This window comes from Osmerus mordax, chromosome 4, assembly GCF_038355195.1.
Source record: "Osmerus mordax isolate fOsmMor3 chromosome 4, fOsmMor3.pri, whole genome shotgun sequence".
Classification (NCBI taxonomy): Eukaryota; Metazoa; Chordata; class Actinopteri; order Osmeriformes; family Osmeridae; genus Osmerus; species Osmerus mordax.
In genome coordinates, this window is record NC_090053.1 from 8,336,379 (window position 1) to 8,359,989 (window position 23,611).

The following is a 23,611-nucleotide window of genomic DNA, read 5'->3' on the forward strand; positions in this document are numbered from 1 at the left end:
TTGTAGGGGCATCATTATTGCACATGTATAAAAAAGATGTAATATTAGCATCTGGTATAAACATAATCCCAAAACTAATTTGGAATGCCTCATTGGTTGCTGCTGCCCCTCACGGCCTCTTCTCTCCAGGGCTTTAACAAGTCCAGGGCCTATATCGCGGCCCAGGGGCCTCTGAAGTCCAGCACTGAGGACTTCTGGAGGATGGTGTGGGAGCAGAACGTTGGGGTCATCGTCATGATCACCAACCTGGTGGAGAAGGGCAGGGTGAGAGACTGACACTCCTTCATGCTCTCCACTAGCTACACCTCATCAGCAGGGCGACGTCAAGAAACAGCCATCTGGATCGTTCTGGATGGCTAATAAGGACAGAATAGACTGTCTCCTTGCATGCCTATTTGTGTGGTTGTTTTTGCTGTTGTATGATGGTTAAATGTTGCCCCCTCCCTCAGAGGAAGTGTGACCAGTACTGGCCGTTGGAGAGCCAGGAGGAGTACGGCAGTTTCCTGGTTACCCTGCGGAGCACCAAGGTCCTGGCCTACTACACCCAGAGGACCTTCACCCTCAGGAACACCTGTGTCAAAAAGGTTAGAGGGAACCTCGTCCCCTCAGTATTTCAGGACTTATGTTTGCACTTGAATCTATCCGGTTTTATGGCATCTTCCATCAAACCTCTCCACATGGACACATGATGTGTCAATGATTTGTTAGTGGAATAAACCACCTTATCCCAGTCGATTTAACTTCCCGTTTTTTGTCCTCCGACTGGCAGGGATCTCAGAAGGGGCGGAGCAACGAACGAGCGGTGACCCAGTATCACTACACCCAGTGGCCGGACATGGGGGTGCCAGGGTACGCCCTCCCTGTCCTCACGTTCGTCCACAAGTCCTCCGAGACCCAGACGGGCGACATGGGGCCTATTGTCGTGCACTGCAGGTGGGTTGTTACAGAGGGTACCGGATGGCCTGCTTTCACACATGCTCTTAATAGGACGTTAAGTTCCAGTGTCCCTTCTTACGCACTACTAGCCTTTAGGGTGCTTGGATTGGACAACATTGACATGCTTATTCTTGTAATCATATCAGAGATGAGGTATAAGTTTTGTAACTGAATTAGGAAAGTCACCAGGATTCTAGTCCACTGGTGGACTCGTACTGTACAGAATGTTCCCTCAAAACAACCTGATGGGAAACTGTATCCTTGTATTTTACTGTTTGAAGAATTGCCTGTTGTCTTGCCTGTGATTGCAGTGCCGGTGTTGGCAGAACGGGCACTTACATTGTGTTGGACAGCATGCTGAAGCAAATCAAAGAAGAAAACAGTGTCAACATTATGGGCTTCCTCAAACACATCCGCACCCAAAGAAACTACCTGGTTCAGACAGAGGTGAGAGGTCATTCAAACATAAACAGAGGATAAATATTACCACTGTAGACCTAAACCCTGACCAAGAAACAAACAACTACAACTATATTTCCATGAAATATCGTAGGTGTGCTTAGGCTGCAGCAAGATTCCACTGCTGTTGGATTTTTGATTCATAACCTATTCCAGCCACAGCTACAAACAGCCTTCCGTAACAGTGACTAAACAGGCACAACAATAATAACAACAAGAAAGAATCAGGAGTAATTTCTGTTTCTATTTACTCGAATCATTCAGGAGCAATACATCTTCATTCACGATGCCCTAGTGGAAGCCATTTTGGGCAAGGAGACTGAGGTAATGTCCAGCCACATCCACAGCTACGTCAACGACCTCCTGACCCCTGGGCCCTCTGGCAGGACCCACCTGGAGAAGCAGTTCAAGGTAAATGCTCATCAGACTCGTGCCGTACATTTTCACAGAAACTAAGACATGCACCGTAGCAAACATCCTAAGCCAGAAAAGAGTAGTTAACCTTCTGAGGAGTGCATGTTTTTGAATCATCAATAAAACCTTCAAACACTTCAGAGGGATATCTGTGAAGTCGTGCCTTAAATATCGCCTGCACTCTGCATTCCTTATATGAAGGCATTAACGTACAAGACAGCAGGGGTACAAAAAACGGGTTTAAAATGAACAGGAATCCTCTGCTATTTGAAAAGGGACAGGTGCAGATACTAACATAAGTTCTGGTGCCAATGTCCTTCCAGTTGATAACGCAGGCCAATGCCAAGCAATGTGACAACTCTGCAGCCCTGAAAGAGTGCAACAGAGACAAGAACAGAGACTGCTCTTTGGTACCCGGTAAGTTCCAGACATATTCATCTTTACTGTGAAAAGGCGCAACAAAAGCCCACTAATCCTGGTCACCTTGAAACATTGCCCGTTGTAATGGTGGAAATTCAAGTCGCACTGTGTAGATCTGAGTAGTCAAGAGATGTGGTTTTAATACAATTTATTTAGATTATACAATTACGTAATATTAAACAAAGCTTTGCTGATCAGTCATTACGAAGGAGGTGCTATAGCCACAGGTCGTTCGCAAGAGTGATGGAGAACAACCCTAAAACCCTGCCTTATATAAACTTTAGATCAAATGGTTCTTCTGATGGTCAATCTATCAATGTAGCAAACTCTGTGATTGGTCAGCACTGCTCAGTGACAGTTCGACTCCATACCAAGTGTCCTACAGTTCTTTGATGCCCCAGCTCCCTCTCTAAAGAAGGAGATGGTTAATGATACACAAACAGGACACAGGACACAATCTCCTTGGCCAAAAGGTTAGGTCAGCTCGCTCAACTGAGATAACAATCTCCCCCAACCCCCAGACACCTAACTAAGACCCTCTGGCTCTTAGTTAGGTATCATAAAACAACACCATAAATACCTTAAGACAATCTAAGTGTCCATTCTACAGAGTAAACCACACCTAAAAGAGCCTCAGTTTCTAACATTCGTCTGTCTATAACAAAGGAACTTACTTTTTACCGCTTAAAGAAACATAGATATTGTAACTGTCAAAAACTGCCATAACACCGTACAACAAACAACGGAACAGGAGCTTTTAAGAAACTCCTTTTATAATGTTTTTTTGCCCTGCCAAAGAAGTCTAAATGGCTTATGTACCCTGGAAGTGTGCAGACGTTACTATAATATCTGAAGTATAATCATTCAATTTCTGTTTTCAGTTGAAAGGTCGCGAGTGTGCTTGTCTACTGTGGCAGGTGAAACGTCAGACTACATCAATGCCTCATACATAACCGTAAGAGCTCACACTCACAACTACATGAAGAAAAGACTGCATTAAGCGGCAGGTGCTAAATGGTAGTAAAGGAACAACAAACTTTAACTTACAGGCTTGGTAGATTCATTCTATTGAATACACTGTAGTGTATTCAAGTCACTGTAACCAGTGACTTGAATACACTACAGTGTAATTAAAAAAAGTAGCAATAGAATTTGAACAAATACAAATAATACTAACAATGTAAGTTGATGGACAGTACATGTCAGGTGTGCAGATTAGTTGTAATTACTGGACAGAGGAGATAAACGTAGTATTACACACTACCGGTGACGGCTGTAAAACGTTTCTTTCACAGGGGTACCGGCACAAAACTGAATTCATTGTGACCCAGAATCCACTGCCTAGCACTACCAAGGACTTCTGGAGGATGGTCTGGGAACACAACGCTCAGGTCATCGTGTCTCTGCCAGGAACGCAGGCCACACCGGGACACCCCAGCCCAGTGAGTGGCCCTGCTTGCTTCACAATAAACTCATACTCCCAGTGGATGTTAAATCTAACAAAAACATTCACACCAAGAACCAGAGGTTTACCCATTTCCATCTGAAGTGGGTTAACCCATTGCTGATCCATTAACCCGTGTGCTGCCTTCGGGTCACATGACCCAAAGGTTCATAACGAACCATTGTTGTGTTTACTCAATTTTACCCAAACAAAAACAAATAAAAATCATTTTATTTTAACCTTCGCAATGTGGGGAGTCTGAGACAGCCCAACGGTTAAAAGAAAATGCTTCAATTAGTTTTTGTATGCAGTAAAGTTGTCGCAATAACTGATGGGTTAGAATGACCCGAAGATAACACAAGGGTTAAGACCCGGTTAGCACACAAGGGTTGTTGGGTTCTGGCATGCCTAAAAGCGTGTATGTTTGTGGGAGGGGGTAAAAGCCTTTCATTCCTGTTTTTCTAGACAGACATTGAGGAGCCTACTGCCTACTGGCCCCACAAGGACCATCCAGTCAGCTGTGGCATGTTCTCCGTGAGCCTCAGGAGTGAAAACCACCTGTGCCTGGCAAATGAGGAGATGCTGGTGGTTCAGGACTATGTCCTTGAGGCTATGCAGGTACTGTACAACACCCAATGAGCTTGATTCACTTGACTTTTTACCAACTGATGGTAAAATGAAAAACATTTCCAATAGGAAATTGACCGTTTTGCGGGAAGGCATATCCTCTTGGTGGCTTGGCCATGGTTAAATCGAATGACTTGTGAATGGAGTGGAAATGGAATACAATAAACAATGCCCATGCCTCAGTGAAGCACAGCTGTTATTTTACACAGTTTAGACACTGCCATCTGCACCCCTGACATCACTCTCCGACGACAGACACATTTATGTGCGCACGCACACACACACACACGCGTGTCAATAATATATTATGTTGCTGTTCACTTGCAAAACTATTGTCTAGGAAATGTAAAATCTTGGAACAACAAATTAACTGCATATAATAGACGTCAAGACATTAACTCATGAATGAGAAGGTGCTTATTGAAGCCAACATGTTTTCAAATGCGTTTGCTTACTTGCTTAATGTATACATTCACCTTGATATTTACCTAGGTTGTAACAGTAAACTACTCGCATCATTCTCTTCCTGGTTGACAGGATGACTATGTTCTGGAGGTGAGGCACTACCGAGCGCCACGCTGGCCCAACCCAGACAGCCCCGTCAGCAGCACCTTTGAGCTCCTCACCCTGATCAGGAAGGAGACCGTCTCCATGGAGGGCCCCATGGTGGTCCACGACGAGTAAGACCTCTTAGGCTCTGTTTGTTAATCATTCATTCTTTTAATTATCCAAACAAATACTAAGCTCTTCATACACATTTGATCAGTTACGTTTACATTTAGCAGACGCTTTTCTCCAAAGCGGTCAATAATCATAGACAGCGAGATTGTCCCAAGTTGCGTTACTGTCTTGTATTACCAGTAAGAGATGACATTGGTACCTTTTAATTGTGTTGTTCTGCAGTGTTGGGGGCATTCCAGCAGGAACCTTCTGTGCTCTGTTGACTCTGTCCCATCAGCTGGAGGCAGAGAGCTCTGTAGATGTGTTCCAAGTGGCTAAAATGATCAATTTAATGAGACCTGGAATCTTCTCTGACATTGTGAGTATATACTGGACTGTGCTATTTTATCAGATCATATTTAGCCTTTTTCCAGTGTACCTGAGGCATGATCATTTTGTTTGTGAAACGTTGAACCTCATCTTCTGTTGCCCTTTGTCCCATGCAGGACCAGTACCAGTTTTTGTACAAAGCTATTCTGAGTCTGGTGAGTACGCAGGAAGACGCGAGAATGCTTCAGTCATCTGATAACGGTACCAGCCTGGCCAGCCCTACTAGTGCTGCAGAGAGCCTGGAATCGCTGGTTTAACCACAGTAAGAACTCCTAATGCTGATCATAAATGGACTATCTCTGGTTTCTGTTTCAAACAGAACTGTGTTTGCCCCCCCCCCCCCCCCCCCCCCCCCACCCCTTTCTCCCGTACGATCCTGTAATGCGTGCCTTTGTATATTAATCTTGTACTTTTTAACGACTTTGATACAAATTGTAAACTAACTTTCCAGTGTTTTTTTTGGTCTTAAACTGCCCCCCTCTGATAGCCTGTGAAGCACATGTTAATTTGCTCTGGCAGATCGATCTGTCCACCCGGCCTTAATAGTGCCGGGACAATCGCAACCATTAACCTAATATGGGGTAGGTTTGATATGATGACTGTACAGAGGAGCACCGCTGAGGCATTTTTGTAAACAACCAAGATTGTTCTGTTGCTCTGATTGGTTGAATCCAGTTACATTGAGGCATTTTGGTCTGCGTTTGTTGATAATGCCCCTTGGAAATCAAGAATGAACTGAGAGGTTCCAGACTAATATGCATTTGCAAATTGATCTGGCGATGCCAGGCTAACCACCTGATTTTTTGTGACTAAATCTTTTGCATATTTATTGGCAGGTAGCTTACGCTTACTTTTTGTGTTAAAATACATTTTGTGAGGGGCCAAGCCACTCATCTTCCAGTTGTACATTGTAAGTACTATTTCCTTTTGTAGCAATGGTGTGCTTTCAATTCGAAAATCATAAATGGCATGTAATAGAAATCGAATGTAAATAATATAACCAAGTAAATGGACCAAATTTCTATTTATACTTCTAGATTTATATTTTACTACAGTTTTCTAGTCAATGAATGACTGTTCTAATATAGTTAAAGTACATTTATGTTAGTGTTCTGTATTTTGTAACATTAAGATGCATGGGGTACTGACAGTTGTTCATAAACATTGCTGGATAATTAGATAAAATGATTAAACAAACAGACTGGTCTATCAATTTTTGGGGAAATTCTAATATGATCATTGTGATCAGATTGTACTGATGGGTTTATTCCACTAAGCAAATTCATGTATTCTTGAATGTTTTGTATTGTCATGTTTCAAAAAATCTAAACTGTTGATTATATAAGGATACTAGTAATCTTAAAGTATACACCAAAAAGGATTTTAAACAATGACCAAAGAATTGTGTAAATCTGGTTGTTTACAATGTACTTTGCAGACATAAGTAAAAATGTTGAGTTTTGTATTCACCTGTTGGTATTTCAAAGACTGCACAAGACTTTCCATTTGAATGTTCTGCAAACTACCAGTTGCCAAATGCCTAAAAGTGTAAGTAAAAAGAAAAATCTATAACTGCCAAGAGGCCCCTCTGACAGCCCGTCTCCCTCCCCCATCGCTCAATGGAGGATTAAAGATTTCCAATGGAAATTATTTTTCTAAAGTATCCCAATAAGTGTTATGATCACAGGTACAAAGAAAGACAAAACAAATAAGCAAGGCTTCAAGAAAAGATAATCATGTAGTCCCAGAAACAGTGATGCGACTCATGGCATTATGTTATAATCCCTAAAAAGAATTGGTTATTCCAATTGATTCTAATCTGGTCTAAGACTCCCCAAGAAATGCGTCTTCTCCGGGGAAAATAGGTCAAGTGTCCAGACACCGCCTTGACCAGCCACTGTATCCATACTTAAATTTGCATTTTTGACTTTTAATTACATGCCCAATTATCCCCTGCTTGGTGGCCTAGTTTGCATGAATGGGTCCTAATTGAGTGGAAGCAGAAAGCTGACAGTTTGTTTCTGAGTGACAGAGGGAAAAAAGTGTACTTTAACAAAATATTTGTTTGTATTGTGTATTTTATTTAGTAGAATCTTCATAGTGCATTTGAACACCACCCCTATAAGTAGAAACCTAATTGGATATGTACTGTAATATTAAACCAATTCAAAACTACCTTAATGGTGTGGAAGATGCATTTTTATGTATCTGGACTTATTTCTCTGCGAGGAAATATCCCTCGCAGGGAAACATCACAGGGATCATGAAAGTTTGTAGGGCAATTTTTGATTTCAGTTTATAAGAAATACCAAAAAGTTAAACAAAAGCTCAGTCTTTAAAAGAAAAAAAAGCCATACTACAACTTGAGAATTGGTCTGTTAAAACAAATCATATATATATTCAAAGTAGTCTTCCACTATTTTTACATATACTGTAGGCACCCAGATCACAATTTACTAATGAAGGGAAATTAACCTGTGGGGTTTCAGTTTGACAATTTTCTAACCTAGAAAATAAATACAATTACATTTTCCAAAATATTTTTAGCCATTTAGTTTGGAGTCTTTAAGAGTCAATGTAAATAGCAGCTTTTGCTCTTAAATACATCTGGATGCTACTTTTGTAAGAGTTGTACACGAAATACAGCAGTTTGGTGGACTCTCTTCACTGATAAAGTGAAGAGAGTCCACCAAGAGATGTGTGTGGGGTGGTCCCCCCCCACACACATCCCTTGTGGTGTGGGGGGTTTGAGTTGTCAGCACCTGCCTGGTCGTCGGTCAGCCAACGCTGGACCTGGTCGCGAGTCTCCCGGTCCTGTCCTACATCTATAAAGTTGAACAAAACCCATCGACACTGTATGACTATGTTTAGCCTGTGTTCTGCTCCTCTCTCTCACCAACCGTCTCTGGAGGAGGGGTCCCTCTCTGAATTGCTCCTCCCAAGGTTTCTTCCATCTATTTTTTTTTTCCTTGAGGGTTTAGGTTGGTTGAGGGGCAGTTCTATGGGCGTATGTGAAGCCCTCTGTGACATGCTTGCGTGTAAAAAGGGCTATACAAATAAATTTGATTTGATAAGATTTGTGGGACAGCAATCTAGTGTTAAGTTGAGTCAGTGTATAAAAAAAGAAAAAGAAAAACATACATCATACAGTAAACACCGTACAGGGGCTCTAGATTTCCACAGCTTAGAGTTCCTCCAGATTCTGTTAACTCTACAGTAAGTTAAGTGGTATGTCACTTGTACAGGCACCGTTTGTTCCAAGCTGTGATCTAATGGCTTGTTCCCCATCTTTTAGATTCAAAAAATGGTTAGCAAAGGGTTGACATCTAATTAGTATGAAGGATGGGGCATGGTCAAGTAAGTATTCATCACATTTTACACTGGACTGTGGATGTATATATTATGAACATCTGACTTATTGCAACATATCTATACTGTGGTTCAGGGGTATAGTATGGCTGAATGTTTACAAAACATTGTCTCCAGCGGTAAAAGTTACTTTCTCACTCGTGAAGAGGCATTGTATTTGAATTGTTGAGATCTTATGTGATGAACCACAAACAAGCAGGGACTATGCATCTGAATACTAGTTATTGTTTTTCAATTACTGTAAGTACAATGACCCCATGTCTGTCTTGTCTCTCCATGTATGGTTGGTGTGTGGCTCAATCACATGGATCAGTTCCTTGAAAGTAATTGGTGGAGATGTTTGATTTGCATCAACGTTTGAGCGTACGGGTAATCAAGTACACTCAAATGTCTGACAGTATTTACCCAAGGTCTGATGATCCTTGAAAAAAAAAATAGTTTCTCTAACCGCAGGGCAGATAAACATCTAAAACGCCTGTCGAGTACTTTACAAGCTGAGCCGATGAAAGGAGCATTTTTGTGTGCTTTTTAAAGACAATCACAAAAACATGGAGTCACCTGAACCTACTACTACTCCTGGATTGTGCTCTTGGAGCTGAACAGCAGGCCTTCATCCTGAAGCCTCTTCAGCGCCGGCCCGTAGATGTCCTTGGTCATTGGCACCACCAATCCTTTTTTACTAATTTCACCTGTGGAGAAGAAATTTCATTTGGACTAAATCTTCACTATACGGCTGAAATGTTAGTGAAACGATTAATAACATCCCAATCTGACACTTTTTTATAGTCTAAAAGCTATCTTAAACATTTCACCTCACATAATTCATATCTACTGTACATACTGCGACACGGCCACAGGCATCACTAACCATCCAGCACCATGCGTGCAGCAATTGCAGCCGGGTAGCCCACAGTCTTGGCCATGGCGGAATAGCCATGGGGATCTCCATACACCACCAGGCTGATGTGCTTCGTCTCCAGCTCGCCGGTGGGGTGGCGCAAACCGACGTCGTTCCTCATGATGATCATGTCCCGCTCATCTTTCTCTAAAAAGCGGAGAACGCGAGCACAGGATGGGACGAGGAAATGGGTTCACCTGTGTTTATATCAGAACATATGTGCTACAGTATGATTTTGACATGCAGTAGTAGCATGGCAGTTAAACGTGGGTCTTACTGAAGGAGAGACGGGCCTCTAGGTGTTTAGCCAGGGCAGCCAGCACGGTCTCCGCATGGGGCACGATGTCTTCGGATAGCATCCCAAACCTGACAATACAAACAACCCAACAAAACTCAAAGTTGGTTGACAGTGGCCCTGCAGTCTGGGAAAATTGACACCGAAATGGCATAATTTATTTGTTTATTTAGAAGGATCCCCATTAGCTCTACCCTAAAACAGAGCTACTTTTAGTGGGGTCCACATGTAAAACTTACATACAGATATCTAACATTTAAAACATACATTACATTACAAGTATCAAAGGTTAAAATACATAAAAATAATGATCATACAATTTTACATTGCATAAGTGAACATCAAGTGTGTGTGTGGGTCGTCAGTGTTTCTCTTTCACCGTGGCACAAAGACTTCCAGCCCTTTATCTTCAGCGCCGAGGCATTTCTATGCTGCGCTAATTTCACAACTTTTCAGTTGGTTAGAACAAAGCGGATGGCAAAGTGTGCTGCTAACAACCTTGAACCCAATAATAAATACTGAAGCGCTGCAGAAGCTTCCTGACGGATATCCAAAGCATGTGGCTCTGCCTTTGTTGAGAACGTTAACCCAACACTACTACATACCCTCTCAAGCTTTATTGTGGGAGTGCATGCCGCAATAGAGTATGCATGGCAAAGGTAATTTCAGCTCAGCTATGGAAATAATGGCATGTCCAAACACATCAAGATCAGATTCAGACATCTTAAAAGCTCTACATTTTTCTTTAACTACACATTTCATAAAGAATGGAAGTCTTCTGAAGTGGCAATCTGCACTGTATTAGGGCTATTCTCTGACATTTTTGTTTGCTTGGGGGAAACTCATCAGATTTTAGGGTGGGGTACAACTCACCTAACCCTACCCCGCTCCAGAGAACAACTAGCGGACTGACACAGCTGCTTCTCAGCATTAGGACAGGCACACCAGTCATTGGTTCCTTTTCAAGCCCTTTCCATAGTAGTTCATATCGTATACTTCTTACCAATAACAACAGTTATGGCACAAGTGTTGACACACATCATTCTACAATGTCAACTTTGGCTGCTTAATAAATCATATTTAACCCAGGTATATTGAGAGCCCATTGTGAATGGGCTTAAGGGTTAACAAGGCTGTAGGAACATTTTAAGACAGCCATGCTCAATGTGAAAGGCTTATATGGTGCAATTGTAGCAACAATTACCATTTGAGGGTCTCCATCCTGAAATCGTCCTTGCCAATGTTCTCGTAGATGGCTTCCTCGAAGGCCTCGTTGGAGATGGCAGGAGACAGACCAATCAGCTTGCAAAGGAGCTCTTTCTGTGTCACACAGAGAGCCGAGTGTGAAGACAACTGCACTAAAAGTGACTTAATGTAAGCTTCTGTGCTTATACTTATAGTCTTGTTCCATAGGTTATGAAATTTAGTTTGAACCTTTTATGCACGATTCTGTTTTAACGTTGAGGTAATGATGACGAAGCCTACATGATGGGTTACCGTCATTTATGTCCTTACCCAGGAGACTGGAGGTGAGGTGTGATGCAGCATTGAGCACGGCTCGGTATTGATCAAGCCCAGCCTAACAAAGCCACTCATTGCCTTGGAAAAACCCTTTGGGACAAGACAAGAAATTAAATTTTGAATACCACAATCCTCCCGTCAACTACGTGAGTAATATCAAGGACACACATGCCTAAAAGTGGTATGTTTCAGGTTGCTGACAACACAGCTCATCCCGAAACCAATCTCCATCTCAAGTCTAGAACCAAACATGTATTGAAAAAATCTGGACACGTTTACTTTCGACTTGCCTGATAAAAACAAAGTCAGGCATTTGGCCCACCTTAAAGCGGAGTGTTCCTCTGATGAGAGTGTGTGCTGACTCGATACCGTAGGGTTCGGCGTACTTGGTGCTGTCTCGGTTGGGGAAGCCCTCCAGGTTGAAGCCAGGCAGAAAATCCATGGGAGAGGTGGAGTCCATCAGAGTTCCTCCCGCAGGGATACTCATGACCTTGGCAGTGTGTGAGATGGGAGGGGGGGTGAAAAAATAGTCCTTTACACACAATTACTTTCACAACTGGATACTGGGCCTTCATCTGAATAGCTTTACCAAAGGCACATAGCCAAGGATTCTTCAATTCACAAAGAACGCCAAAATAAATCACGGAAGAATGTAAGCATCAAGGTCCTCCGCGTTGCTGGATGGACATTCTATGGGCATTACACTAATCGATTCTAGCTAACAGCGGTATGATTCATAGAGTCATAGATGGTGAACAAAGATAAACTGAGTTGTAAAACACACACGACGGGTGGGGCAATGCAGGGGATGGTACCTCGTTGTCCTTCAGAAAGATGGCTGGGCTGATGGTGTTGAGGAGGACTCCGTAAGGGCTCCAGCTGAACTTGTAGCGCAGGGGATTGTCTGAGCACTCTGGGGCTGGCAACCCACCACAGAAGGAACTGTAGGATTCCACCTGAACAGACACGCTTATGTGAGAAGTTGAAATGAAAATCGGGCAGATTTGAAATGACTAATGTACACACAAACACACCAATGCAAAGCTTGAAGGGTATTTTTAGACTGCCTGTTAATTCTGCGGCATGCCATTGATGTCATCCGTTTTCTCAGAACGAACGGGAAGAAAAGGACAAATTGGACACACATGGTGTGTCAATCTGTTGGGCCCTCAATCTTTACTGCTGCCAAGGAAACAGACAGACCACCACTCATCCTGCTGACATACGTTCAAACAATCATTACGAACGCAAACACACACACGCCATTGGTCTCACGCAAACACACACGCACATCTCACTCACAGTGCAGCCGTCAGCCTTGGCTTGGTCGATACACTCCATGGCCAACATGTGGTCAATGCCAGGGTCCAGACCCATCTCGTTCACGATGGTGATGCCCGCTTCCTCCGCACTGGAAAGAGATCCACACACTGAGGAAACCAAACACACTCCCATGTGACAAGGTGATCCGTAAGCTCATGCGGGGGGAAAGGATCTTGTATATCCACATCAAAATGACAAAAAGAATGTGTCTTTGTTCCATATTCAACAACGTCTTCCGAATATTTGACGATTCTTCAGATGCCAACACACATATTGCTTGAATCATTGTATGCTGGTTTTTGTCCTCCTATCTGCCCTTCTTACCTCTGCTGAAGGTCCTTCATGGCAGGACTGAGGTAGCTGGCTGTCACCATGTTGACCTTGGTCTTGATGCACTGCTTGGCTACCACCGGGTGGTACCCATAAGGCAGCAAGCTGAAGCAAAACAACTATAATAACTAAACAGGACAAAAATGGGAACCAGGCAATGTGAGAAAGGATGTGGAGGCAACGGTGTGCAGTACCTGATGACCAAGTCATGCTCCTTTACAAGAGACGCCAGATGTCCCTCTTGACTGGTAACATCCAGCATGACGGGAATGGTGTTAGGATATTTGCCTGCCAGCTCTTCCGCTTGATGCAGCAACACAGATGCTAAAACAAATGTAAATGAGAGAAATACATTGTATTGCTAAGGTTAAATCACGATAATGGACAGTTACAACTAAGATGGTACCATCTCATCTGAAGGCTGAGGGGAATTAAATCTTTAGTGCCCAGTTTAAAAGTTTCATAAAAATAACAAAAGAAAGTGTCCTGACAAATATAACCCTACAAGACTTCAAAGCTTTAACAGTTTGTTGTCCAGATTTCCATACCAACAGTCACTTGTGTCCCGGGGTCACGGGTCAGGTACTCAATGACCGGGCCTGACACATAGCCTGAGCCAAGCAGCAGCACTCGCTTCATTCCAGTCTTCTTCATGATCTGAGCTTGTTCCCTGATGACACCACACACAAATCATTATAATAACAACAGTAAATAAACATTTTCCAACATGTAACATACAGCCATACAGTACAGTTAGAAAGCCGCAACCAATCAGCGTAGCAGAGTGTGATTTGATGGTGAAAATGATTCAACTTCAAATAAGAAATCAGACAATGTACCGCTTTTTCAAAATTAACTGGTGTACACCACAAATGTACAACACAGCCAAAACCCTGGATTCTTGATTTCCACATGACCCTGCAAATTATTCTGTCTTTGATGATCATTGTAATTTTAGTGAAAAATCCCAAAGAAAAGCATTGTCTTTTCAAACAATACACTTGAAGAAAAATATTGAATATTTCACGATTGGAAGGCACATCAAATAAAGATATTCACGTTTCAGATTTTTTATTTGTGTACCCTTCAACCCAGAGTCCAATAATTGCTAACAGAAATTGCTGCATTAACACGGTGCAAGCCACTGTGACCAACAACAACTGGTCAACAACTGTCAATGATTTGGCCAAACGTTTAGCTTCCAAAGTTTTTGTGGGATATAAACCTGAATCCCAGGATGAGACTTCAGAATGAAGATAGTCTAACACTGGGCAGTGTGAGACTAGTATGCCAGGTCTTTTGTTGCGGCAATTACACGGTCTTGTAGAAAGTAACTTTGCAGGAACCCTCTAGCTCAGTGGGTAAGCATGTGTACCATCGAGTCTACTGCCAAACGCAGTACCCCAGGTTCAAATCTCGCTCAAACAAATTGATAATTAATTAAACTGTCATCAGTTAAGCAATCGATATGTTATTTCCAAGTATATAGAAGGGGGACCCCGTGGTGTAGTGGGTTGAGAACAAGGGCCTCAACAACAGCAACCTGGGTTCAATTCCAGCACAGAGTGTAAGTGACAAACACATCCGTGGGCCCAGATCCCTGTAACCGCAGCGCACTCCCCGACTGTCCAGATCCCCTCTCCCAACTGTCTTTCCAGGTACCCCACTGTCCCACCAGGAAAGGCTCAACCAAGAGTCTAAAAATAAATTGACCTTTTATCATTTTTATGTAGCAGTAAGAAGGTATGGGTAAGTGTGTGTTTTGGGTGACAAACCCGATCACACCCAACCAGAGATGGCCTAACAGGGTTGTAGTGTGAAAGATGATTAGTTTTCTAAGCGTTGCGTCAGTGGTTCAGACTGTGTGTTTCGGCCTGGACTTACTGAGGATTCAGGATGACCAGCAGCGTGTGTGGAAACGGCCCACACCACAGCCATCTGAGATCTTTCTACCATCCCCATGGAAAGGAAGCCATCGCCACACATCGCAGTGAAACAGCGTTATGTGTTTTTTTTTTTCCAAAAAGGGGGTGGGGGGGGGGCCTTCCTCCCCATCACCCTTAAAAAAGTTGCTCAGATAACTCAATGTAAACTTAATATCAACTCAATATTTAATATTAGGGTTTGTGAACTACCTCTGTAGACAATGTTTAGACAGGCCTTTCATGAATGGTCTTCATATGTATCAGCCAGGCTAGTGTGACAGCAATGTGCTCTTCCCCCCAACAAGAAGCTGGGCTCTTTAAGGTCTCCACATCCATACTAGCACACTACCTACTAGGGATGGGGGGGGGGGGAATCGAATCACATATGAATCTCGATTCAGTCTTCTAGCGATTCACAATTTTATTTTTTATGTAAGCATATATTGAATCGAAATTTGATCAATCGTGAATCGATTTTTTATCGAATCGTGAGGTACCAAAAGATTCCCACCCGTAGTAGACAGTCACATTATTATGGGATATTTTTGGTTAAACTGTCTCTAAATTATAACCATTAATGTGATAGGCCTCTCTCAAGGTAGCTGGTAAAAGCTGCTTTTATGACAGCTGCAGTCATGCTGTTTGCAATATCAACACAATATACAAATCGTTAAAAGTCCCTTATCCCCCCCCCCCCCCCTTTTTTGTCTGCTACTTTATGTACTCATGTTTTCTCCTCCCCTATCCGACAATGTGCTCAGCAATATCCTCATCCCCCCTCCAAATCCCCTGGGGAGTTAGAGGCACCCAATCGTTCTAGCCACAGCATGATTGGTTATGACATTGTACACGAGCACAAGCGTACAGGGACCTGCGGGACTTCCAGCAGGCAGTCCACTCACAAAGGAAAAGGGCTGTCCACTTAATTGAAAAACAAAGACGAGGGGAAGTAATACTCCCTTCAGAAAGGACATTTACCCCCCCCCCCCCCAAGTTTACAGATCCTAAATAAACAGCTCACACACCCAATCACAGGGATTTGACGACACAGACACAAGCTTGTCTCGAGAGGTGAAGCAGGAAGCTTGATTAGAAAACAAAGTCTGACACAAAGCACGCCCAAGCAGCGGTACAGGAGCTTGGTCTGAGTAACAATGACTGATTCTAAACCATCTACAGCTCCACACTTTATGATTGATCACATTTTAAAAGGGCTTCAACAGGCTTTGTATCATCGGGGCAGAAACTGTTCCTGTACAGATTAAGCTGATGAGGTAAATTGACACAAACTAACATGTCTAACTGACCACAGCAATACTATCACTGCTACAACACAATTCCGAAAAGAAAAATCCCACAAATCAGTACCTTTTTTTTAAGAAGAAATCTGTGATCTCAATTTTTGGGGTTATTAAACAAATAGAAGAGTGGTGTCTCATTCAAAAAATGAATAAGAAAGAAATGAATCATGAAGAGAAAGTTATTACAAAAGTATGGACAATGTTTGAGATACATTTCTTAATGACGTGAAAGAAAACGGCGACGACGTCCCCATTTGATCACAATCGGGCAAAGGGAACAGACAGGGAAAGATGGACACGGTTGCCATGTTTTTAGAGTGAGAAAAGACTTCTACCCACGACGGAGCACCCCACCGCGAGGGGAACCTCCGGAGTCTCAGTAGTGGTGACAGCAGCGGTGACACGCTAGCCATGCAAGGTGTTAAGGCAGGGGTAGAGTGGCACACACCAACACACCGCCAATGCACTGTCCAGGGGACGGAACAACACCAGGGTTAGTCAGCACTCTTCCCAGCAGGCACCCAATTAACTGTTGTGAACTGCCTCTAGTGTATAGCCAAAGAGTGCTCCCCCTGCTGGTTGGATGAAACTAAACATAGTTTAGTTGAAAAGCCTAAAAAACTGCCTACGCTTGACTGGATATTAAAGTGGGTCCCAAGTAAGTAATGAAATAATTACATTACAGCATTTTTTGCTAAAGCTATACACACTAAATGTCTGAGAGCACTCTGCAATGCATTCTAGATACTACTGTTTGTGGCATTCACAGGCTATTCACCCCATACAGTATTGCAGGTTCGCGAGTATCCCAAATACACAAGTGTTCTAGATGAAGGCAGAGTTTTACCTTTCACGTGATCTTTAAAAGATTCTTCCTTAGAATGGATGCATCTCCTCAATGATGCGACAAACATTTTATCCAAGGGAATTACAGGACATTTATTTTTTTATGAACAAAACTTGGAATAATCTAAACTACCTACAGTATGGCCTTAAACAGCCCGCACCCCAACATGTAACACAGAAATGTTAAATACAACACATTGTAAAATAATGACAACTTATATTTGCATTAATAAAGCATACATGACACCTTTAAAGCAGTATTGGTAATTATAACAAGAAAGCCATTCTCATATTGCGTGAAGTAGAGCCATTACTTCTTACCTTCTTTCACGAAGTTTTTCAATGTATTCAAACTTTGGGGTAAGTTTCCCATTCGAAGTAATGACAGCCTTCATAAAAAAGAACATCTTATTAGTGTTTATTGTTGTCAAGCCTTCCCATTAACAAAACTGCCAAAATCATTATCATATTCATTTATGATTCAAACCATAACAATATTCTAATGTGGCTTTAATGAACAAAAATGGAGTCATTAATCATCATTGAGAAATATACATGGATATCTGGAAAATAATATTGATCTACCAGATGCTCAACTCCTCTCATCATCCCCATCACCTATCCATAACAAAACACTTAGCAAAAAGAAAGTGTGAGGTTGAGTGTGAGACACCTACGTCTCTGACTTGAGGAGAGAAGTCCTCCTCCTCTAGTGGCCTGGTAGCGTCTGACGGGAGCTGAAGTGCACAAACGAAAAAAAAAAAAGAATTTTCAATGGAAACTGAAGACCCCTTCTTTAAGTCGCCTCCATCTACGGCAAGTCTGAGTGGCCAAAACAGAGCCCAGAGGAACGTCTATGTGCTTGCAATGGTGGGTTTCCCACATCCCCACACTCCCCCGAAAGCAAACTAAACCAAGAACACTGCGAACCTCTACGAGCACAAAGGACCAGGAGATGGTGAACAGGGGTCATTCTGTGCACCTTACCCCTGCACGCCAAACCTTACCATCTCCCAAATGTAAGGGAAGAGGCGGTCTCCGAAATACTCTGTAGCCTCAATAGGGAGCTGGGCAGGCAGGTTATCAATGGAACACATGAGGATCCCATTGCCCTCCACACTAGGATGAAACACAACGCTCTAATAAGTTCAACTCAAATATTCAAACTGCACGGAGAGACGAGAAAGAAACAAGGCCAGACACACAGAGACTTTCTGACAGAAATGTTGTACCTGTCATGATCAATGTGCTGGTCGGCATCATACATACAGAAAGGCTTATCGATGGAAGTGCACTCAGTCATGAACTGTATAGAGCCCCCTGCATCGGCAGATATGTCACAGATAGCCAGGAGTCTGAGGAGAACACAATAAAAACGCAAAAAAGTCACCAAAAACCATTAGGAAGGAGAATGGGGGGGGGGGGGGGGAAGGGACAAAGAGGCAACAACAGTTTTCCTGTTTAAGGTCAGGATCGGTTAACTCCGAGCAGCTACCGTGTAACGTAAACATTGTTCAAGATAAGCTTTGACACTTGACCTCACTTTACTGATAGCTGAACCGCAATACCTGTTGCCTACTTCTAACTGAACCACAATCTCGCAGTAAATTATGTACAATATCATGTATAGCGCTGCAAACAGCTTCCAAAAAAGCAGATTTTGTACAAGAAAATATAAATCAACTCCAAACACTCGGTTAAAGGAAAGAAAAATAATATTACAAATATTAGCTAATTATTAGAGCCTATTATAAGACTTTCTGAATGTGTTCTGTGTATTTGACAGGAAATGACACAATTGGGACCGTTGGGCTGCATGGGACGCATACGCAGGTGCATGTGTGTGAGACTCACTTGTGGGGAAGCTCAGGCCATCCTTCAGTAGCGGCAGCCGAGGGTTTAATGGGCCTCAGCAGCTTCTGGGCGTCCAACCTCCGCAGGAGTCTGGGAGTTTGAGGATCCCAGTAGATCCCGTTGATGAGGCACGTTGTGTAGGGAGCCACCTGGGGTCAGGAGGACACAAAACAATATATGAGCTCGCAAAGTAAAGACAAGCTGACAGCATACCAACTTACACTGCACACTTGCCAATTCTGTGGACTGAAAGCCTGTAGAGCATTTGGCTAAACGGCTGGTTTTACAGTCGGGAAGAGCACTAGGGGACAAATATGTTTCACATTCAGGTACGGAAACACTGTAGGCGAAACTCTTAAATTGTTGTCCACAAGAAAGTCTGGAAACAAAGGCCTCTATGGACGACCGGAATTGTGGCACCCAAGGTTGCATTCCAGGTCACCTATTTTTGAACTCAGCAGATCATATTTTCTGTAGAAGATAATGCTCCCTCAATGCAACCACAATCTTCAAAAGGAAAAATTAATGTATAACTGCTTATATATTTAAGTCCTGTCAAGACACTCACGTATTGATTTAACCATTAATTGAAATTGAAATAGGCTTTTCTTTGGTGGTGTGGTTATATCTAAAGGGGGAACTCCCTTCCTTGGAGCATAGCTAGCATAGCACACTAACAGGCAGGGAGCATAGGATATAAGATTCCCCGGTAGACAGGAATAATTTCAAACGTAAAGTAGACTTTTTAACAAGTCGAAAAGCTTTACAGAGCATTACCAACATATTGCAGTGACAACACAAAACATAGTATGGAGGAGCTGGGGATTGCGGTGGGTAGCGGCAACTGCACAATATGCAGGTACCTTGGCAAACGTATGATGTGTGAGCATGTGTGTCCTGCTCTGTGAATGCATGCACTGTTCAAGTCCTCTGAAGGGGGAGGCCTGGACCTTCAATTAGCACACCAGTGGTTGATTGCCTGAGTGACATCAGCTGAGGACTTGATGCGCTGCCCGATTTCCTTGCAATTGCTGACTAGCTCCAACATTTGAATGTCCTAGACTAGGGGTTCCCAATCCTGGTCCTCGGGCCTCCCTGCCCTGTCCAAGCCTGATAACGACCATTCATTTGAATCAGGTGTGTTGGAGCAGGGAGACATCTAAAACATGCAGGGCAGGGAGGCCCGAGGACCAGGATTGAGAACCCCTGTCCTAGGCCGTTTTATCAATTTCTAACTCTAAACCATTATCTCTCCTCCTTCACTACTGGGCCCTTTCCACTCCCGAAACAAAAACTTCTACTACTGTTATTTTTGACGATACTCTTCCGTGAGTGTTGGCTGCCACAAACAAACATGAAGCAAATAAACAGATCCCCAATACCCATTCAAATGCAATCATTGGACATCGGCTTCCACCGCTGTGCGTGTATGTCTCCATATCACATAAAGACTGAAGCCACACAAGCATCCGATCGCACAATCAGGAACAGTCAGAAACTGTTTTTGAAAGAGGAGAACAGTGTGGCCTCATCTGACCCCCACCCCTGGCCCTGCCGAGAAGGGAAGGGGAGGTTGCTCCAATCAGCACAGGCCTCAGACGCAGGCCTCCAATCAGCACAGGCCTCAGACGCAGGCTTAGACCTGAGCAGCAGGAACAGGTGACCTGTGTGCTGGTAGGGAGGGGGCAAGAAGGGCTGTGGGCACACACTCACGCTGGTCCTGAAATGAGAGGTATAGAGTTCCGGGTGGGCCTCGTACTCCAGAGGATCGTAGACCCCGTCGCTTTTCCTCATCAGGTGGTGGTGTCGACTCAGGACCGTGGCGTACACTCGGCTCATGTCTGCAGCGAGACGCGGAGACGCGGTTAACTAAATCACACACGGACATCAAAAGGACCAGTGGCGCAAACTAAACGCGCGATACGTGGACACTAGGCAAACTTTGTAGAAGTGAACTGAGTACCTCCATTTTGAGAGACTTCTTGTAGCTCGTGGGGCTCCACAAATTCACAGGGTAGCTCATTAATGATATCCTGTGCTCCCTGCAACAAAGAAAAACATAAGATTCAAAAGAGGTCATTTTAATCAATTCTGATGATTGGTTGCACATCATTTTACACAGCGTGGGCCAATTTACCTTAGAGACGTTGCCTGTGCCGGTGAACACAAACGTCACCGGGCCAATCGACTTGGGCATGAGGCCCATAGAGATCTCATACCCACAATCCCTCACTGCTTGGATGGCCTGGCTCACATTCCTATAGTTATGGGCCATGCCGATGTGCTGTGGATATACCAAAACAGGAAGTGATGTTAGAAACCAAAACTTCAAAGGAGGGCTCGTTTGTAAACAGTTTTAATGTGCGTTTGAAACTCTCACCATGAATGGGGTGTGGTGACCAAGCGCCAGATAACGTAGCCCCAAGCCATGCAAAATATTAATCATTCCTGCAGAGTGAAACAATACAAATGTGTTTTTAGATTTGAATAGACCTGAATATTTAAAGCATAACACCTAAAAAGTAAAAACATCTGTACTCCAACTCCTATTATTGTGGTTCTCTAGGTTCTAGTTTACCTGCCACGCCAGCCCACTGGCCAAAAGCCACTATGCGAAATCCATTTGCATCCACCATTTTCTCGTAGTCGATAAGACGTGCTTCCTAGAAAAAGTATAATGACCATGAGAAAAGTACAGTAAGTACCTGTAAACTTACTAAAACAAGCCTGGTTGACTCATTGCAAGGGTACAATCCAGGAAATCCTCTACAGCTAGAAAGTCTTATAATTTTGTATTTTCTCTCATAATAGCTAAGTGATAAATAATGCTGGTTGGAGTTTGAAATTGCAATATGTGTCAGACCATAGAGAACCAAAATATCAGTTTGCTTTAGTTGACAGTGGTAACAACAATGATCTTTGGCCAGCTGCATACCTTTTTGAGCATGTCATCGAGCAGCCCCATATTAGCCTCTTGTGCTTTTATAGTGTGAGAGAAGAAAGCATAGGTTTTCCTGGGATAGATCTTGGATTCAGGAGGCCTCTTGACACCAATGACGAGCGAGGCCTCAGAAATATCCTCCTCAATGATGGCACCTACTTTCTCATAATACTGAAATGATAAACATGACATGTCCAGGACACTTTGTCCATTGTGCATTTCAAAAACAGTTAATATCAAGTGATATTCAATATCAAATAATGCTCCTAGCTCACCTTCTCGTGTATAGCTCTTCTGTTGGATGGCTGGACCAGGACCTTGTGTCCAGCGGCAGTAATCTCTCTGATGTGTCGCGGCGCTAGGGGTGCCCGTCTCTCCCAAACGTTAATGTCCTCCCGCCTGATAGCCATGACACTCTTGCGGTGCTCATAGCGTCTCTGGCCACACAGGCAGCTTGGCGTGCCCCTACCCTGCAGGTGTCTGAGGAGTCGGAACATGGCTTCCCCCTCCCTGCTTTTGGACAAAAGTGTGAGTGACGAACGACTACAGAACTCCAGTTTTGTGGATAACTGAAGGATGTCCGTTTTGGTGTGTGTGTGTGCCAATATTCTCTCTTACAAATGTGAAACTCGTTTTGAAACACATTGATCAATAAATAACAGGAAATGCTGAAAGGCTGGTTTTGGCAGCAGGTTTAGTTTGCCTGGGGAGAATTGTGCAACAATATGGGACCCACACCATGCAAGGCCTACCTCAGAAGTTAAGGTCAAACACAATTGATGTGTCATGGATAACACACCATAAGAATAATTTGAAGCTAATTAACTGGGAAAAACAAAGATTTGACATGAACACCTCAGTCTGTGGTGCACAAAGATTTGACTTCTGCAACCGCAAATGAACTTTAAATAATCCCTATCTTACCCACAACGCAATATTGACATTGTCATTAGGTTGGTATGGGGCAATTTACATAGACATGGACCCTAACCCCCTAATCATACAAATACATTCTTAATTTAATCCAGCGTCATGAACAATACAAATTTAAAATCGCAGGACAAACCATGAACACATTCGCCTGAGTATGGTTCCCTAGCCAGCTATCATTTCACGTTTTACCAAGTAGTCTACTCATGGATGATTAAATAGCCGTCCTCTAAACAGAAAACCAAGCGTTAAATTACTTCTACAGCCCAGTCCACCACAATTTTATATCAAAGATACACACACACACACCGGCACATTTTATGTGAAATGTGCCTGGATAGCTAACGTAACGCAAGGTTTAAACAGTGACAGGCTAAACTTAAGAAAAAGCAACTTGTAGGAATGAAGCGAAATAACTTTAGCATTGCCTGGCTCGAGTATCAAACTTGTGCGAACATGGTACATTTCAAGTGACATTTTCACCCACCTTATGTACCAAAAAGGCAATTTCAGAACAAATTCCAAAGCAGTGTGGCGTCGTTCCTCCTAAAGGTAAGCTAACGTTAAGCTCCAAGGTGGAGTGGCGTTCGGGCAGGGGTAGCCTAATTTGAATATGACGTGGGATCACGCAGTAAACTGTGTGATTTTAAGATCTTAAAACATATAAGGCATCACTTATTATGGCCCTTGTATCCACTTACTGAGTTATTTATCTTACCAGTTAGTGA

The 23,611-nt window shown here is 43.1% G+C and overlaps 2 protein-coding genes across 7 annotated transcripts in view; one reads left to right on the forward strand and one right to left on the reverse strand.

The window, feature by feature from the left end:
- ptprz1a (protein tyrosine phosphatase receptor type Z1a) overlaps positions 1-5,673 on the forward strand; it is a 44,834-nt gene extending 39,161 nt beyond the window's left edge. The window contains exons 20-31 of the mRNA XM_067234217.1: positions 130-264; positions 450-584; positions 770-933; positions 1,248-1,383; positions 1,660-1,806; positions 2,133-2,226; positions 3,111-3,184; positions 3,525-3,671; positions 4,139-4,291; positions 4,838-4,980; positions 5,204-5,339; positions 5,467-5,673. Coding sequence (XP_067090318.1) covers positions 130-264; positions 450-584; positions 770-933; positions 1,248-1,383; positions 1,660-1,806; positions 2,133-2,226; positions 3,111-3,184; positions 3,525-3,671; positions 4,139-4,291; positions 4,838-4,980; positions 5,204-5,339; positions 5,467-5,607 — 1,605 coding nt within the window. The 3' untranslated portion in view covers positions 5,608-5,673. The remainder of the gene's footprint in view (positions 1-129; positions 265-449; positions 585-769; positions 934-1,247; positions 1,384-1,659; positions 1,807-2,132; positions 2,227-3,110; positions 3,185-3,524; positions 3,672-4,138; positions 4,292-4,837; positions 4,981-5,203; positions 5,340-5,466) is intronic.
- aass (aminoadipate-semialdehyde synthase) lies at positions 2-23,611 on the reverse strand. 6 transcript variants are annotated; one of them, XM_067235502.1, is made up of 26 exons: positions 23,371-23,578; positions 22,229-22,463; positions 21,948-22,124; positions 21,591-21,675; positions 21,393-21,460; positions 21,150-21,296; positions 20,976-21,054; positions 20,726-20,853; positions 19,013-19,161; positions 18,391-18,513; positions 18,166-18,277; positions 17,836-17,895; positions 17,480-17,547; positions 17,160-17,171; positions 13,635-13,756; positions 13,281-13,410; positions 13,081-13,191; positions 12,736-12,844; positions 12,249-12,389; positions 11,756-11,923; positions 11,428-11,523; positions 11,117-11,232; positions 9,895-9,983; positions 9,588-9,764; positions 9,278-9,408; positions 2-246 (listed from the first exon to the last, which is right to left on the reverse strand). In XM_067235502.1, exons 2-25 carry the CDS (start codon positions 22,448-22,450, stop codon positions 9,290-9,292), a joined length of 2,808 nt encoding a protein of 935 aa, XP_067091603.1. In that variant the 5' UTR covers positions 22,451-22,463; positions 23,371-23,578; the 3' UTR covers positions 2-246; positions 9,278-9,289. The 6 variants fall into 6 exon arrangements, with proteins under 6 accessions (XP_067091603.1, XP_067091602.1, XP_067091601.1 ...); XM_067235501.1 differs by lacking the exon at positions 2-246 and adding an exon at positions 8,116-8,175; XM_067235500.1 differs by lacking the exons at positions 2-246; positions 23,371-23,578 and adding an exon at positions 23,602-23,611 and having other exon boundaries at positions 8,124-9,408.